This window comes from Amblyomma maculatum, unplaced genomic scaffold (assembly GCF_055883805.1).
Source record: "Amblyomma maculatum isolate TAMU_Amacu unplaced genomic scaffold, ASM5588380v1 scaffold_13, whole genome shotgun sequence".
NCBI classification, from domain to species: Eukaryota; Metazoa; Arthropoda; class Arachnida; order Ixodida; family Ixodidae; genus Amblyomma; species Amblyomma maculatum.
In genome coordinates, this window is record NW_028146738.1 from 30,340,523 (window position 1) to 30,359,573 (window position 19,051).

Genomic DNA, 19,051 nt, shown 5'->3' on the forward strand with positions numbered 1-19,051 from the left:
AATCGGCTTGCGACGACACTTACGATACGAAAAAACGTTATCGTATGTGTCGCGTAATCAACCCATTCGCATAATGAACCCACCCTCCACGTTTGCACCCGAGAGTTTAAAAAAAAAAAAAAAAGTGTTAAGGCCAGTTCGCTTACATGCACGTAATTGAGCAATCTCTGCGACGAGCAGCAGCAACAGAGTGAAAAATTTCCAACTTGTTGGAACTGCGTCCCTCTCGCTGCTCGAGCCACTGTGGCAGCTCGAAACAATGTTTCTGTGTCGCCGCGGCAGAAATCGTGACCATTTTCGCTTGCATGTCAATAGCGCACGCCACTCCGTTTCGGTCGTCTCATCCGCAGCTCATTTCTTGGCAGCGTGCCAAGATGCTGCGCAGCGATAACATCACAGCGCGGCGCGGTTATCTTTTGATAGCTCCTGCGGTGGTGGGGAGTGAACTTGGCAGAGCTCTCATAACGTAAGAATAATATGCTTCTGATTATATGGCTAAATTATATAGCCTGAGTGTCGATTTCGGCCTCCTCGGCAATCTCTAGACGAAGCCTAAAACAACTGCGAGGATCACTAAGGCCGCATATTATAGTGAAGGCTTCTCAAAGAAAAGGGAATATGTGAATAAAATATTTTTGATGAAGAAAGAAAAAAAAACTCAGGGATCACCATCCACAGCGTGCATGGAAGGGTGCAGCTGACACCGCGAATAGCAGACGACGTGGGGATGATATCTCGTTGTGATGTCAGCGCCTAATGGTTGCCAGACCAGAAAGCTGATTCTGATATTAAAAGTAAAAATTCATTTTAAAGCTATCTGCTGCACGGAATGAGCTCAAATTTCGAGGGTTTGTAGTCTAATGTGTGAGGAGAGGAATGCAATAATCAGTTTACGCTCAATTGTTAGTGGTCGTGACCCCTTAATCTGGCTTCAGTGGCATTGATGAGCTGTGCATATGGCACAGGCTCTAGTCACTGCTGAGCTGCAGCGTAAGGTAAGATCATGTGATACGTGGGGCTGCTGATGAATGTGGTGCGGTGCGTGATGAGATTGCATTGGTTATTTTGTTGCGACAGGAGTGCCATCAGTTTTTGCGTGTGTATTTCTAGCATTTGGGCATCTAGTATCTTTATCTGAGGAGTGATAAGTGGCGACGTTGTTGTGTTTGTGTATGTCTGCAATGGTGACTGTCCACTGTGCAGTTGCACATTAGTTTGTGTTCTTTGCCCTTTGCATTGTGGGATCACATTGCCGTCGTCTATCTATGCAAGTACTGCATGTGCAGATGCCACAGATTTTTTTTTTGCGAGATCTGGAAGAGAAACCGGGGGTGTCTCGACATGCATGTTATCAGTAACTAAACTTGTGTTTGAGGAAATCGCTGAGACTGAGGCCATTCTGGTGGCATTCCAGGCATAGTTTTCAGTGTTTTCTCTTTCTGATATTGTTGCTGGCAATTTCTTCCCTGAAAGGAGTATAGACACTTCATTTTTGAGTTCATGTTTTATCTTCTGTAATGATGCGTAAGTCATTACTGTACACGGACCACCTCGTGATACTCCCCTACAGCCGCTGAATAATTTATAATCTAATTTTTTTTTTCTCACCAGTTTTAGTTTTGGTTTCAACAGCCGAGCGATGGCTTTGAGGTCACAGTCAAGTCTAGGTCAGATGAGGGATCAGTAAAGCAGTGATATAATCGTTTCTGTATTTTTTGAGTTCACCACACCGCTAAAGCCAGCCTGCCTCAAGGGCTTGAATGACAAAAAGTAAAGATTCAGCGATCATACCGCAGTTTTTTCATGCCACACGTGACCTAGACTTGATTGTAACGTCACAGTCATGTCCCGGCTGCTGAAACCGAAACCGAAACTGGCGAGAAAAGAAAATTCACTTAAAAATTACTCACCGGTCGTAGGCAAAAACAGAAGAAGAAAAAAGCCACTAAAGTTTCGTGCCTATACTCCTTTAAGGTTGCTGTTACATAGATGTGCAAAGCATGCCTCTGGTTAAATTTCATAAACTAAACCATTGACACAGGTAGTAATTTGTGTAGAATTAACTGTGTGTGTGTTTGTTGCGCAGCCACCACATACCAGATATCAAGATCAGGTCGGTGACAGCTTTCGACATTGGAGAGGTGAGAACACTTATTGTTCATTCTGAGTGCTGTTATAGTAAGTGGGGCAAGGTTTATTTGTTAGTTTTATGTATTTTTTTTTACTGGACCCTTTCAGTCTTCAGGCAGAAATCGGTAGTAAGCATCTTGCATTGCAAAATTGCCCGTAGTAATCCCTATAATATTGCTTGAGTAGACTTTCCCTCGTGCATTTCAGCTATAGGGTAAAACAGTTTTTAAAGCTCGGGTGGTTCCTGACAAAAATGGTCAAATGTTGCAAAAAATGATCTTGGTTACATGATTACACTTGAAAAATGTCGTGGTGAAACACCATGTGATATGCAAATTTCCACTTGAGCAATAACAGCCATCAGTAAAAGTAACTGCAGCACTTGAGCTGGGCATTTTCAACATCTCTGTACCAGTAAGCACATCCTTTGCTGCACACTCTGGTGCAAGACTCTTGGACTTATTTATTTTTTTACTTCCTATGAAGCCATTTTATTTTCTTCCTTAACCAGTGTAGAGACAAGGTCAAGTAAGCCACCTTTAGCTCGTCTGTTCCTGCTTCTGACTATGAGAGCTGAATAAGGAGAAATCATGGTGGACGCTAGTCCACCATGTAGATGACATGTTCTGCATTACCAGAATTCAGCTAATTGGTGGTTAACATAGGCTGAGTAATGCAGAATCAGTGCTTCCAGAACACACTTTTTGGCTTTTGCATTCCATTGATTGTCTGACTCTATGCTCTCACACTTGCACCCAAGCAAGGCAAGCGTAAGCAATGAGCCTTTGACTATTGCCAAATGAGCACTGATAATCCTTGTAAGCGTGAAGGAAATTGCACCAGCTTTGTTATTTTTCTCAACACAGGAGAGCTACACCCTGAGTATAGGTGTACAAAAGGGTATGCTTGGTCACAACCCACATTCCTAAAAATAAAATTTTGGGGTTAAAAAGCACAGAAATGATACATTACATCTTGTTTAGGAAAAAAAATGCAGAATTTTCGTGCCACAGAAAAACAAAAATTGATGTATAGTGAAAGCTTATTAATCCGAACCTCGGTAATTAGAATTTTCGGCTGATTTGAACTCCGGTGCTTGGTCTGGCCAAGCTCTATAGAAGTCTGTATATAAAAAAGTCATTTATTCGAACACAAGTCAATTCCACCACGGATAATTCGAACTGTGCGCTACTGCATCTGCTTGTGGCCTGGCACCCAGCACATGGCCAAGAAAACTGGCGTGCAAATTTTATGTTGTGATGCTCCAAACTATTCTGTTGGTGAGCTGCACCAGAAATTGAAAGTTTAAGTGGGGGAGGGTTGCATGTAGAGAAGCTATAGTCAGATCTTTGGTCATGTAAAAAGAAAAAAAAAAATGCTACGAATTAAGCCTTTCAGCATCGTTTTATTTTTTTTTTCTGGGGGTCACGCATCTGGAACGAACACTTTCAGCGGCTAGACAAAGTGAAAACGACAACTTGTGAGCAAAAGAGAAGAAAGAAAACAGCAATGCTTGCTTGCCACTTAGCAGTGAGTGAGCCTGTGGGAAGGTACCGTTGCATGCCCTTTAAATTTGACACCTCATAGCAGACAGAATGTGACAATCATAAAAAAGAAAATGATCTCCATGAAGTTTCGACAGATGGTAGAACTGCCCTCATGAATGTTTAAATGAAGAATGGAAAGTGTAGGAGTGCTCGCACACTGAGAAGCGTCCGCTCCTTTTGCAAGCTAAGCACATGGTGCTAGCACTGAGGGACCCTTCCCTTCCCATCCTAGGTTGGAGAGATTGTTCTGTGTGACTTGCGACCTTCAACCGACAAGCCCGATGGAGTGATGGTAATACTGCAAGCTTCTAGAAGTATGCTACAGATGGTAGCATCACCCAAAGTGTGCTAGCTTTGTGTTTCAGTGCACATTTTTGAATGCAGAGAGAATGACTGCGTAGAAGTACATCAGTAACACACTAAGGGTTAAAGGGATGCCTTCAGAAAAACAAAGGGGTGCGTAGAGAGGGAGATCACTGCCTCCAAAGAGGGGTAAAATATGAGGCACTTAGCCTTCAGCCACTACTCTTGGCCTGCATTTTATAGCCTTCAGCTTTGGAATTGGGCTACTAGTTGGCACTCCATATATATGCTCACGAAGGAAGGAAACAGGGCATGAGGTGAAAGGATATTGGTGTAGGCTTGAAGTTCGTTGGCCACTTCAAGTGACCTGTGCATTCGTTATTTAGTTCTATGGCTGTGTCGTCATTATTTTAACGCTGTCCCACTTCTACACTGCTTGTGGTGGATGTGTGGAAGGGCTCACGATGCTTTTTTTTTCTCTTTTACTTACAGGAGTGCTACGTGCAGCTCTCCATGTACAATCCTACGCCACACGTGACTCATGTGACCCTGCTGCCTCTGGAACAGGCAATAGAGGGGATCACTGCAAAGGTCCGTTACCTGTGGTTGGCCTAGTTGTCAGGGTGCATGCTAGGAGTTGAGCCACTGTGATGCTTACTACAGCTAGGTAGTGTAAGGCTTAATGTACGGGTATGCAATTAAATAATTAGTGTGTGGTGTATGACAAGTTTTCTTCAGAGAGCCCGCTGTGTTGCCTAAGAAACTGGGGGTTTCACTGCATTGGGGTTTGTCTATGTAGGTTACAGACGTTGGGGGCTCTTGCAGTCTCATCAAAAACGCTCATTCGCCGTCTAAGGCTGAGTTCTCGGAAACAGAGTTTTCCTTTTCACTCTTGTTCTCCAGACAATGTCATCCTCAGAAGCCTTTGTGGTCAGGCTCACATTTAAAAATTACCTCCTGCTGCATCCGCCACTCCCTTATGGCTTATTATACTTTGTCTCATGATATCTGCAGCACTGCGAAAGGCAGAGGAGTCCTTACAATTGTGTTCCTAAGTGCCTCTCGCCCCTGCGCACTATAATAGAGAATTGTGCTCCTACTGTCACCCCTGCCAGTTTGGGAGGCGAGAGGCATGTAGGAGCACAATTGCCTATTGTAATGTGCGTGATCCTGACTGGACCGGGGTGCCTCTGACTTCGCAGTGCTGCAAACAGCTTGTGAGACGAAGTTATAGTTAAACCCTAGCCGTCGAGCTGCTGCAGAATTTCCGATTTCTTCTGCTACCAGAATAGCTTTTCTTTGGAAGCGAGTGTCATACCATGCATGGCACGTTGCCATTGCGATAACAACAGAAGTAACCTCACTAATCCACTGCGAAAGATGCAGCAAGCGCGGGATAAAGATGACATTGTGATCCTGTGCCTATGAGCAAAAAGCACGTTTTGACTTTAGATGGATTGGGATTTAGCTGATTTGGCTTCCCTGGTACCCACATTGCCAACATAGCATCATGAAACCACAGAAACCGAAACCGAGTGGTGACAGATTCAATATGACTGCACCCCGGCGCTGCTTTAGGCCAACCGAATCGCAGTATCCGATTATAATGCGAGGGAAGACTTTGAGAGCCAAAAATCATGAAAAAAACTTGCGTTACATTTGAGTAACTACAGTAATTGAGGAAAAGAAAGAACTGTGTTACTGGTGTACAGTTAAACCCGGATATATCAAACTCGAACGGGATCGCGAAATAGTTCGATGTATGGATAATTCGATATACAGAAATCTGCTTGTGACGGCACTTACGATGCGAAAAAACGATACCGTATTTGTCGCATAATCAACCCACTTGCATTAACCCCACCCTTCACTTTTGTACCCGAGAATTTGGAAAAAAAAAAGCATTAAGGCCAGCTCACTCACATGCAACCGATTGAGTGATCTCGATGACGAGCGGCAGCAACAGAGTGAAAAATTTCCAACTTGTTGGAACTGCGTCCCTCTCGCTGCTTGAGCTACCGCGGCAGCTCAAAACAAGGTTTCTGTGTCGCCGCCACGGCAGAAATCGTGAGCGTTTTCGCTTGCATGTCGATGGAGCGCGCCACTCCGTTTCGGTCCGTTTCGGTCGTCTCATCCACAGCTCATTTCTTGGCAGCGTGCCAAGATGCTACACAGCGATAACGTCCTCACGGCGTGTTTATCTTTTGATAGCTCCTGCGGTGACGGGGAGCGAACTTGGCAGAGTGCCCGTGATGGCTTGATTGCACAAGCCTGGTTCGATTTATCACGCCGCGCTTGGGGTGGGCATAGTCCATTGCCACAAAATCATTGGAAAGCTTGATAGCTGCAAATGCTGTTTGAAGTGAAAAATACTAAAAGCCGGTGTCATGATCGCAGCTGACTGTGAGGTTTTATTGACTCATACATGCAAGGATAAACGACTCACGGAAAAAAAAAAAACCTGTTACTTCTTAACGCCCGCAGCCGCCATATCTTACGCTACGCCGCGTGTTCAGCACGATAAAAATTGAAAACTCTCTAAAAAAAAAAGGTCTGCCAACAGACGCCATAGCCACGTCAGCCGCCGCGCGCAGAGGATTCGCAATACACACTGGAGAAAGCGTCCGACATTGTCTGAAAACGGGCTGAGCTAGCTTGGCGCATGCTTAGCGCGTGCTACTGTGAACGAAGGCCGGGAGAGAGAGGAAGGAGAGAGATAGCTCGGCTAAAGAATGGGCGCACCCTTGCGCTTCGCTCTACCACGTTTTTCCCCTCTCATTCCCACCGGTTCTCTCTGGTTCTTTCACGCACATGGCTTGCAAACGTCACGTGCTGGCACGTGGGAAACGATAATTGCAGATGCGCGTGCCTTTGGGGAATGGGCGCGGAGCTGCCCTAGACCAGCCGTCGCCGAACTGACCCCTCTCATTCCTTCCGCGCGTGGCTTGAAAACATGCGGCTAATGGCAGAGGGTGATGCGATCGTCTTTGGAGAAGGCACACTTTCCAGATATATCGAACGACCGGTGAAATTGAGTTCGGTATATGATGCAGCTTTCCTATACTTTTACATGGGACTTTCAAGGGAATATTTCGTGAGTTCAATATAACCAAAATTCAATATATCCGGGTTCGACTGTATTTTTTGACTGCTGTGGTAGCGCTATGTGACAATATTTGCTAGAAAAATGTTGCAGAAACCACTAGTTTGGTTGCCTGTGACATGCGAGGTCATTCATCATGACGCTGAAGATGCAACTCACTATGAACATGACAGTGCAATGAGAGTATCTTATTATGTTGGTTTTGTATATGTGTGAGGCCTAGTGTCAGCTACGTTCAGTTTCATGTGCACTCGAAATTCATCTTGCATGATGGGCTTTGTAAAGCAGACATTATCCTTGTCTGTAGATGGTTCTAGCACATGATGCATTATTTCGGGCATTTTTTTCGGACCTTGCCTCTTGTTCATCACTTGTTCTGCAGGCGGGCCATTGTCGGCTTGCCACATTTGTTCAGGGCACTGTTTTGCATCGTCGGTTTCGTGGGCGTGCAGTTGTCAGGCAGCTTCTCGCGTCTGTTTTAGGCACGGACATTATCTTTCAAGGAGCTCCCCTCCAATGCTTGGCGGTCGTTTGCGAGTCTCCATCTGTTTCGACGTGAGTTCCCATCTTTTCCAACTCGATCGAAGCACACGTCCCAGGTTTCATAAGATTACTCCCTCCTCACTAAAGTTGTTATCCACCTTCCCATAGAACAGGCTACGAAGCCAATCGGTGCAGGTAAAGCGTCTGATGTGAAAGAACATGAGTGGCAAGCACGCAAAAGGGGCAGTGTTAGAAGGCCAGTGATCAACCAACATCCCCGATATAAGTTCTGAGTACTAGTCATGAGGTATGCCTTGCTGGACTACCACCTCCAGTGTTTTCATCGTTGTCAGTGTTGGAACCCCAGCTTCTGCACACGTGGAGTCAGTGCGCAGACAGCAGATGCGTAGTATATCCTGTGCACACATGCACTGTGGTAGCTTCAGCATTGCGACCTTGTGGAGAATTGAAGAGCCGGGTAGCAAACTACCTCGAGGTGCTGTGAACAGCTCATTTGCTGTGCTATTACCACGTTCTTAAACCGGTTGGTCCCCAGGTTGTGCTTCTACCAGAAGCGTATGATCATGCTGGAGAGTTTGGAAAGTGGCTTGATAGTGTCTTCTTTTGGAAAAGCAGACGTCCGCAAGAGAGTCTTCAAAGGGCCACAGTCCACCCTCCGGTCTAAAATATTTTCTTCCCCATTGACTGTGAGGCTTCGCCCCTGGAATGCAAAGCAGCTAACATTTTTTTTAAAAGAGCAGCTAACATTTCGTTGCACAGTTACAGCCGCCGCACTCAACTGATTATGGGGTGTTTCTCCCCTTCCGTTCCCTGTCAGAAGGTTTTCCCTCTCCTGCCAGACTAGCTAGCTTCTACAAGCCAAATTCCCCTTCCTTCCTCCTCCGCATTTTGCGGGAAGCATGGTGTCTGTTGGGAGGCTTTAGGAGCAGCGTAGTACACAGAATGGCCTTGGAGCAGGGAGGGGCGTGCAGCGAGTGGCTCGCACAATCAGTGGTTTTCGTCCACCCTTCACCCGTCATTCAGTGAGATGGACCTGATGCCATCCTGCGCATTGGCATCACCATTCAGGATTGGCCGCCAAAGTAGAGAGCAGGGAAACTGGCTTTCTAAGGGGAGCATGGAAGCGCTTTGATTCGCATTTTTGCTGCATTTCCAGCTCGCGCATCGCTGCAATATTTTGCAGAGGCGATCTGCAATAGTTGATCGAAGCTTGGGGCTTGTTTGTTTATAGCTTTGCAGACTGCGAGGTTCGAAACTGAGTTTGGGCCCACCGGGGATTGAGGGTGCAGCGGGGTTTACGGAGCTTCTCTCAAGCGCACACCCCTAGAAAAGCGGTCCGTGGCTTTTAACAAACGTCATTTTTGTAGATGTATGCATTTTTTGGCTGATATAAGGAAAGCCCACCTAATATGAACCTCGAATACAACGAACAAAATCCATGTGACTTTCAAGTTTGTAATAAGTGGCCTTGACTGTATTGTGTCATACACAGTACAGTCAGTACAGGCGGAGCGTTGGATGTTCCCCATGTTCCTTTTTTTTTCTCTTTTTCTATGTTACAGGGGCAAAATAGTCTACTGACTGACAGAATCTTTTTCTGCAGCATGGTTGGCATACTGTAATGTCCTGAATGGCAACAAGTATAGTTGTACAGTAAAAAAATTGATGAGGCCCTCTAGTGGGTCATGTGTATCTTTTTACGTAGCGGTATACCAATCGTTTGCTTAGTGTTAAATAAGACAACTGCCGGTGGCATGCTCTTTTCTGAGGTCTCGCTTGTGCCAATTGCTGGTAGAAGCTACTGGGTCACCCATTGTGCTATGTTCAAGTCGTCAGAAGTTAAGGCGAATTGGTAGAGGTGTGGTGCTGCTGAAAGTGCTCCTCGGGGTTCTTTATGCGAATCCCACTGGTGAAGTATTACAGGTCAGGAGAGATACTGAATATGCATTGATTAGGTACTATAGTAGGGTGCTCCTAAAGAAGGAGCCGCTGATAGCCATGCTCCATGGTCTGTGGTGTCCATTGCTCTGCAGATCAACCACTACAGTAAACGAAATCAGCTTTTTGATGCTTGGCTATATCAAACAAGCCTGAGATATCAAAATTTTTCAGCTTATGATTTTGCAGAAAGATGGTGCACACTTTTTGTAAACGTTGCTGGCAGTTAGTTTACTGTGTTTGCTAGTTTGTACTGCTGAACAGGCAGTGCAGAAATCGCCAGCTTTCTCGGCTGGAAACAAATGGTTATAATTCTAACAAGGCAGTGTTAAGCTGCAGGTTGCACTTTGTCAATGTTGGCTGTCAGTGAGAGGGCCTTATGTCTTAAATTAACAGCTAAACATGCAAATCAAACAAATTTTGTTTTTCTGCTTAGCCTCTTCATGCTGAGATAGAAACCTGTTGATCTCTCATCGGTAGGGTATAATCACTTTTCAGCAAAAGAAATGACAGTATCATTGAACACATTATAGTGGTCCGACCTCTTTTTTTACTCTTGTGTTGATTTTGTTGTGTGTGTTGCTGAGTGGTTATGGCTGCAACCTGCAGGTGGTGCTGCCTGTGTGCGAGTTTACGCTGCCAGCAAGGGACGACACTGCAGAGTTTGATGACTCCACGGAAAGCATCTTTGTGGATGATCCAAGGTAGCGTGACTCTCCAGTGTAAGGTGTGGCGACCTGAAAGGCGGGAGGATGACAGGCAGCTTGTTATCTTTGAAAAAAAAAAAAAAGGGACAGATGAAATACAGAGAATGGAGGAAATTTTTAGCCACTCTTTCTCAGGCAGGGAAGTTAAATTAGCCTAGTTTTTTTGTGCTAACAAGCAAGGTTGCTGTACCTTTGATGAGCATATGTTATCAGCAACTTTTATAGCACAGCTCTTAGGCAACTATTGTTTGGCAGAGAGTCGGCGGTAATGGGGGTGTAACTGGCAGTGTAAACGATGAGCGAAGCTGTAAAAAAAAAAAAATAAAAAAAATAAAAAAAAAATTTAAAGTAGGAAGAAAGTGAGGACAGTATGACGAGGAAGGCGGGAAGGAGAGAGGAGTGAAAATTTAAAGGAGAGGGTTTGGCAGGAGATGAGAGAGTGAGGAGGAATGTGGAGGAGGAGCGTAAAGAAAATGGAGTAGGGGGAGGGTGCGGGCAGAGTGGTGGATTGTAGCACACTCTGTAAGCTTTTGCTCGCAGTAGCTGCTGCGAAGTGCACAGTCCGCCACTGAAGCCAAGGCTGTCCAAGGCCAGGCGCCGCCATTGTTTCGCACTGGCTGTTCTGTGTGCGCTCACTTGGGGTTCAGATACTTTAACAGCTATGCTCAGATTTCACATTACTGAATGTTGTAATCGTCTGGTGGAATTTTTTTGCTCTGTTGATGGAAACCAAACTGACTGCAATGGCCCCGCACGGTCACAGCTGTTGTAGCAAAAGTATTACTTGTTGCGGGCAAGACAGGCGTCACCACACTTTACTTTGCCGTGTAAGACGGTTGCTTTGAGATATGTTCAAGCTGGCAGACATGTATCCATGACAGAGCTATTTCGGCTGAGACCAAATTGGATCGATATTCAAAACTGAATATTTCCCATAGATTGCTCTGAAAGAAGTGAAGGGAGAAAGGAGTGCGCAGTTATTTCACCTGCTTTTTGGCCCAGTATACGTTCATGGACTGGCTAACTTCGAAAAATAGATGCAGAAAAAAGTGATGCATTTGCAGCAGCAGGTAAAGTGAACTGATAACGAGAGAGCAAGAAATTGCACCTTATTTAGCGTACAGTAAAACCACGTTAATTTGAAGTTATCAGGACTAAGAAAAATTTTTGAATTAACCAGGTTTTCAATTTAACCGAACACGGCAAAAAATCTGGCCAGGCAAATATTGTATTGCGAGAACGCACTGGGCATGTCCTTCTAGCTGATCCTTCCATACACCCATAAGCACATGATCAGCCGCAAACGCTGGCTTTTTAGTGTCGCTCGCTGCTATCTCGTGTTTCAACGATTTTGTGGAAGTGGACAGCGCTTGCCCCAATTGTGGCGTGATATAACAAATGTACTGAAAACCAACAAACTTGCACAACCGGACAAACTGAACACTCCTGTCAAGAGTACTGGCACTCTGCCAAATTTGACACCCCCCCCCCCCCCCCCCACTCCTCCCTTCACGTGTGCCCACCGTAGGAGCTAACACCAAAAGGTAAACATCCTGTGATGTTATTGCTGAGCAGCATCTTGGTGCCTTGCCAAGTAATTGGCTGTGGATTGCAACGATGACAGCACGAAATAAAGAAAAACGTTAAGGAAGAACTTTTTTTTCTTTAACTCTCAACGGTGTAAGATGTGGGGTAGGTTCATTGTGCCAGTGGGTTTATTACGTGAGTAGGTATGGTCCATTGACCCTCTGAGCCATGACGCACCATTAAAATAAACTGTATAGGTCGATGTTGCGCACTGCCAGGGAATGTTGCAGTGAAGCACGTCTCCACTTCTGCAGGGTCGCACTTTGGTGGCCACTAAACGCTACTGCAAAGTGGTTTTCTGTGCTGGGAGCTGCAGGTTTGGGGTGCTATCAAGCATAAGCATCGCCTTGCACTTCGCGGATCCGTGGTGTTGTTGCTTCATTGGTAATCGGGATTGAGCATGCCAGAACACCTTTGAATTAACAGGGCTGATGCAGGCGGCTACTTTGAATTGTACGGTTAAATTTACATCAGAAATTACGGGACCGCAGAAACTCTGATTTATTTGGGATTTCGAATTAGGAGAGTTGGACTTAGAGATATTATATTAGGCTGTATATTAGGTTTTAGGCAAGCCAAATTCTTTGTGGAGTCATGTATGGATACTTTGATCAGTCCCTGACACATCCTTCTGTGGCAAATAGTGTTTTTTTTTTATTACGTTTTGCATGCATCACATACATTTGTAAAATATACAGATGCATAGAAAGTAAATGGAAGGCATTGCTGTCGAAAATTTTGAACTTCCTTAAATGCACGATGCCCTCCTGGGGTCACAGGCCCAGTGCACAGGTCTCAACACCAGGAATGCATTGCCAGGCTGCGCCTGCCGCTGCATGCAGTGCGGCATGGTTCAGAACTTGGAGGGGGGTCGTTAGTTTTGCCCCCGACACAGCTCCTCTGCATAGTAGTCACTGCAGAGTCATGACACTCAGAAGAGGCCACTGTTTATCTTGTTGGTTCATGTTGTTATGGTCACTGGTAATTTTTGATGGCTGCTATGTCTTGTCAGGTTAGCTTACTTAGAATGGTGGATTTCGCTTTGAGTATTGTTTTTCATGACCTAGTTAGTACGGACTGCAAAGCACACTCATACATTTTAAAATGCCACATATATCTGTGAGTGCCAGATACACAGTGGATGGCTGGTAAAGCATGAAAGCAAAATGCGGACGACACGCAGAAAAAGACATGGACAGGAGCTAACTCGTCCTTTGTCTGTATGCCGTCCACATTTCCTTTCACGTTTTACTATACTCGCGGATAAGTTTTTCTGGCTATGGAGCCAAGGCTACGGTGGCGGAGCTTTCGTCATGGTGTTACTACAACATGTAGTTCTTGCATATCTGGCCTCAGGTGTGGTTTCGGTTTCAGTTCCGCCTTTGCTTGAAATAATGGCTTCTGGGCCTCCGACGACGCATAAATGTCTTTCTTCAGACTACTTAAGGTCTAAGAGAGGGTATATTCACGGTTAAGTGGGGACGCGACCTTTGAAAACCGAAAAATCGTGAAACAGACGATTTTTCTAACATTATATATTCCGGTAGTATGTCTTATAAACTACCATTTCTGTAATTATCAATGCCCAACTCGCCGTAGAAATACTTGAAATTAATTATTTAACAAGCGGCGGCAGCCGCGGAGCAGTAGGCAAGCGCCGAAAATTTCCAACCTTTGCGCGCGTGCCATTCCTCCCCCGCTGAACTGAGCGCCACCATCTTGGTCTTGTTTTGTTTGTGAATTCTTGCGCTGTCTTCTGCCACCCTCGGCAGTGGCGACGGCGGCACGGTCGAGGCGTGGCTTGCTTCCGATTGGGAGCCTCGTGGCGGCTTTCGAGTTTCCCGCGCTCGAATTCAAGGCTGCGATTGGGCAAAGCGCGCGCTCCACGAGAACGCGGGGGATCAGGCGATTACTATTGGCTGCTGTGGCCGCTGACACGTCGGTCTCCGCCGGCTACCTCCCCGCGTCGTCTGCTCCGCCTTTTTGCTTGCTGTCGTTGTTGGCTGTCGTGCGTTCTGTTCGCCTTTCGCCATTTTTGCGATCGCCGGATTTACGATCTCTCGTCGTGCCCTCTGAACGGTTTCGTGCAATGTGTTAAACGTTGCGTGGTTGCTCACGATGCCTCGAGATGCGACACGCATTCAGTGCAGACTTGGCTAGCTTTCTTTTTTTTTCGTTTCGGCACTTATGCCACGGAAGATAACCCGGGAAGTTGCTTGCTACGTTTGGGCCGCGCCTCGTTCCTCCGGCGAGATGCTGTGAGAGATAAATCGGGAAGTGAAGCCGCTTGCTGCGTCTGGGCCGCCCATCATGCCTTGGGCGAAATACCGCGGGGAAGAATCGGGAATGCCGATTTTCGTGACTTGCAGAGCACAGGATCGACGGATCTCAGCGTGTGGAAAGTGGTCCGCGGCACCAAGGCATTCGCTGTAGCCGATCGGCTAGTCGCACAAATGTTTGTTGTAGCCGAGACGGAGCACCATAGCCCTAATGTGTATTTTGGCGGTCACACCGGACATGTTCGTGGTAAGCGAGTGTTCGTCTTAAGTAGGGTCGTTATAAGTGGGCTCGACTGTACCTGAATAAATTTTTGAGGGCGAGGCAAGCCCACGATTCAAAATATTATGCCTGGAATTTGTCATAATTAATTTGATTAATCAACATAGGTCTAATTGATAACAAAAAATCCAGTGCTATGCTATTTTTCAGCAAGGGCTTTGTCTTGCCCTGAGGAACCTATCTAGGAATCAGCATGACAAATTGCACAATGCCAGTGCCTTTCGCAATTTCTCCAGGCCTGGTATAAAGGACCTATTCGAACTAATTTGATATGCTTCTGTAACTTGAGAACTAGCATGCACAATTCTATGAAACTTGGTGGTTTTTCATTTGTTTCTTTTTTTTATTACGTCTTTATTTCTGCTTACGGTAGGCGTTTACCTTGCGGCAGAACTAATTTGCTTCATGGATGTAGGGGTGGGGGAGCGGTTAAGGGTGGGGGTGAGGGTATGGGTGGGGGTGGGGGTGAAGGTTGGGATAGATATGAGGGACTGGTGTCCACTTCTTCCTCGAGGTAGGGTTGTCCCGAGGTCGGCTTCGTGAAGTAATGGCCTGGTCCTTCTTCTTCCTTGAAGTAAGAAAGAAAAGTTCGCCAGAGCCGGGTTGCGTCTCATAGCCCGATGTGCGATGGGGGATCGACCCATGCCTGCAGGGTTGCAGGTCGAAGCCTGCCCGGGGACTTGAGTGCTCTCTCCCGTACTGCGTCAAAAGTAGGGCAGCTCCACAGGAGATGTTCGGCCGTGCCTCTGGCCGGGCATGTCGGGCACTGAGGAGAAGGGTATACCTGCGGGTTTATGAGGTGCAGCTTCGCGGGTGACAGAAGCTGACCAGTCTGGGCTCGGCGAAGGAGTACTGCCTCCACTCTCCGGAATGAGCTATCTGGGCGGCGATATAGTTGCTCAGGGTTGGCCAAGTGCTGGAGTATGCTTCGACGATAGCGTCGTGCTCGATGCCATGTCTCCGCCCTATCCATATGAGGCGACGACGGATGCGTAACGTCCTCAGGGGGCCACGAAGCAGAAACGAATGTGGATCCAGGCAAAGGTGCGGAAAGAGCTGCTGCGCGCGCTGCCTGGTGTGCCTTTTCGTTTCCAGTGATTCCTTCGTGTGCAGGAATCCATTTGATAATTAAGGTGTAGCCCTCCTCTCTCAGGCGACGGGCTTGTGTTCGAATAGTGTTCAGAATGGCATAGTCTGCTCCCCCTGCACGGCATGCAGTGTACGCTGCTTGTGAATCTGTGTAAACATGGTAGGTGCACGGAGCCCGATCCTGTCTTGCTACTATTCGAGTAATGGCAAGTCGTATGGCAATGAGTTCGAGATTAGTAACAGTGTGTTCCTCGGAAAGCCGTTGCACTACCGAGGTATCTGACACAGAGTTGTGACAAGCTATAGCTGCGCAGTGTTGAAACTGAGCGGCGTCTGTGTATAGTTAGATAGCTCCTTCCTGGGCTAGCTTGTGTGACATCTTCCTATGACGTTTGGCGGCAGCTTTGCGCCTTTGAGGATTAGCCGAACTCATATTCTTTGGTAATGGTATACCATTACTAAGTCAATCAACTCCCATGGTGGGGTGGTGGACGAAAGTGGCTCTAAATTGTCAACGTTGTAGCCTAATGCCTGCAGGATCTGTCGGCCAGCTGCCGTTGTGGAGAGACGGACTCGCTGGGCTTGCAATTGCTGCTCTGCCAGATCCTGAAGGGCATTAATATTGCTGCATGCGTGTAGGTTCACTACTGGGCAGTACTGTGGCAGACCAGTAACTAGGCGCATCGCCTTGCGATTGATTCGCTCAAGCTGAAGGCGTTGGGTCGCGTTAAGTCGCATGTACGAATATGCGTAAAGGATTTTCGATGTTATGAGTGCTAATGCCGTCTGACCGAGCCCCACCTCCTTGATTCCCCATCCACGCGCAGAGACGCGGCGCATTAGGTGTAAAGCCTGATGACAGCTAAGCATCGTGTTATGAAGCCAGCTTTTGGCTCCTCCATCCTCGTCAATAAGCATGCCTAGTATATGGATTGTTGGTTTCCGGCAAATAACCGAGTGCCCTAAATGAAGAGAGATAAGTTTGCGTTCTGCCTCGGCTCGTACCCGCGGGCCGTTTATGACAACCACATACTCGGTTTTTTCCGGAGAGGTTTTCATTCCCCACTTCTCAATGTATTCATGGACGGCATTGAGGCCTGTCTGTAGGGCTTGTTTTTGCTCTGCAGGGGACCCTGAATTGGTCCACAGCGTTATATATATCGTCCGCATACACGGCGAAATTGAGACCGGGTATCACGACAGCATTGGCGGGAGACCTGACATAGCTGTATTGAAGAGAGCCGGTGATAAGACACCTGGGGGACACCTGTTTGGTTGCGTTGCCAACCACCCTGAGTATCTCCAACCATTACTGAAAAGGTTCTTTCTGCAAGAAAGGCTTTCACGAAGCGGTAGAGGTTGCCGCCTATCCCCACTTCCTGGAGCCGGCGAAGTATGGTCGAGTGAGGCACGGAATCAAACGCCTTTTTGACGTCAACCCCAACAACCACTCGGAGCTGTGCGCTGCTATGGTATGCGAGAACGTCCTTATGAAGCCTTCTGAGAATATCTTCGGCGCAGAGCCCTCGACGAAAACCTACTTGCATAGGAGACAGGACGTTGTACTTGTCTAAGTACCATTCAAGTCTTCTTAGAGCCATGCGTTCCGTGACCTTACAAAGGTTGGACGTCAGCGATATCGGCCTGAGGTCTTGTAATGTTCGACTTGGCTTGCCAGGTTTTGGAATTGGTATTACCACTGACTTCTTCCAAGCAAGAGGAAGATCACCGTCGGCCCAGTATTTGTTCATCTCTTTCAGCAGGGCAAGTTTGTGTGACTTGGGAAGGTTCAGAAGTGTTGAGTAGCTTATACCATCCAGTCCTGGGGCGCTATTGTGATTGGAGTCATAAAGTGCTGCCTCCAGTTCGTCTAATGTGAAGGGAACGTCGTATTCGTTTAATGTGCCTGATAAGGGGTCCGCAGGTAAGGCATCCGCATTTTCAGGTTGGGGAAAAAATACCTTCCCTGCTTGTAGAGCTAACTCTGCTGGGGAGACGTTCAGTTTCAGGGCCATACTTTGGGCAGGGGAAATCGGCTTCTTGCGTCCAAGGATAGCTCGAAATATGTGCCAGGCCTTCGACAAGTTAACTGTTTCATTGAGTGAGTGGCACAGCAGCTGCCAGTCTTGGAGAGCGAGGTGCAAAGTATACTTCTCAGCTTCTTGGCTAATGCGAGCGAGAGCACGCCTCCGATGGGATGTCCGGCCTGATCGGCGATACGCCTTGAGAGCACGAAGCCTACGATTCCACAGACGCAAAAGGTGAGAGTCCGGCTTTGGGGCATCAAATTTGACTGAAAGCTTCGTTGTAGCTTTCTTCTTGGCATCAGTGATCTGAGTGATGAGCTCGTCTAATCCTGTGGGAACGTTCACCTCACCGAGCATCCTACGGAAATCGTCCCATGAGACGTGCTCCTCTATTCGACGGTCTTGTTGTCGCTGTAATGACTTTCGCCTTCGAGGAGCCCATGAGACCACCACGGGATAATGATCACTGCCCATGACATCATCAGCCCGTGACCATAGGATCTCACTGGGATGAGACACTAGTGTCAAGTCTGGCGAAGTGTCTTGTTGACCTTTGTGCTGGCCAAAGCGAGTGGGTAGAGTGAGGTCGTTGGCTATGGTCAATTTCGCTCTGACAATTTTGTTAATTCATGTCATGAGCCTGTCCTGAGAATTTCATCATGATAACTTGAGAAACGAAAAAGTTTTTGTTCTCTCAATCTTTGAGAGCCGTTTTCTCAGAATCAATTTCGTTTTCTCCGGGAAAGTCATATCTCAAGAATCGCTTATTGGATTTTCATGAGGTTTTTTTGTTACATACCTAAGGAAATTTCTGAGGGCAAGACAATTCGGTTTTTTTCAAAATATTTCATGTGTAAATAGGGGCAGTCGATTAGAATATTGTTAAGTCAGGTGTAAATTTTAACACTAAATTTGGGGCGGTACTAAAATTTTTCAGAGAGGAAATTTGGAAAAAGGGAGGAAACTATCCAGGAATGACCATAACAAATTTCACACTGCTAGCACATTTTGTAAATTCTCAAGGCCTGCCCCTAGGGACCTATGTAAACTATGTTTATATACTCCTCTAACTTGAGAACTGATGAGCCCAGCTCCATGAAACTTAGTAGTTCTTCAAATGTGTGTACTATGAGCATACTCTGAAACTTTCATTTAAATATCTCAAGAAATAAAAAAGTTGGTGTTCAAGGGTAGCCTCCCGCCTTAGAATATCATGAGCTACTGACGCTGCCGAAGCAAGCGCATTACACAAGCGCTCAGAAACTGACGGATAGATGCCGCAGGAGCAGCTGATGTACACTTTGAAAGATTCCCGGCAGATGGCGCAGCCATCCCGTTTGCACGGTGTCGTGTACTGATTTTAAAATGCACAGCACTAATGTTGTACTGGCCTATATTGTAGTAGAATCTTAACGTAATAACAGCATAGACATTTCTGTAATGATACAATATTTCAGAGCACGATTTGTGTAATTTATCAAGGGACTATATTCTGCTTTGCAGTGAGCTGATGCGTTTTGGCTTTGTAGGTTTGGCTGCATAGCCACAAACACTTGT

General features: G+C 46.6%; 1 protein-coding gene across 1 annotated transcript in view; it reads left to right on the top strand.

Moving 5' to 3' along the window:
• DCTN4-p62 (dynactin subunit 4) overlaps positions 1–19,051 on the top strand; it is a 102,904-nt gene that overhangs the window by 61,024 nt on the left and 22,829 nt on the right. The window contains exons 10-12 of the mRNA XM_084586076.1: positions 2,087–2,141; positions 4,473–4,571; positions 10,135–10,229. Coding sequence (XP_084442202.1) covers positions 2,087–2,141; positions 4,473–4,571; positions 10,135–10,229 — 249 coding nt within the window. The remainder of the gene's footprint in view (positions 1–2,086; positions 2,142–4,472; positions 4,572–10,134; positions 10,230–19,051) is intronic.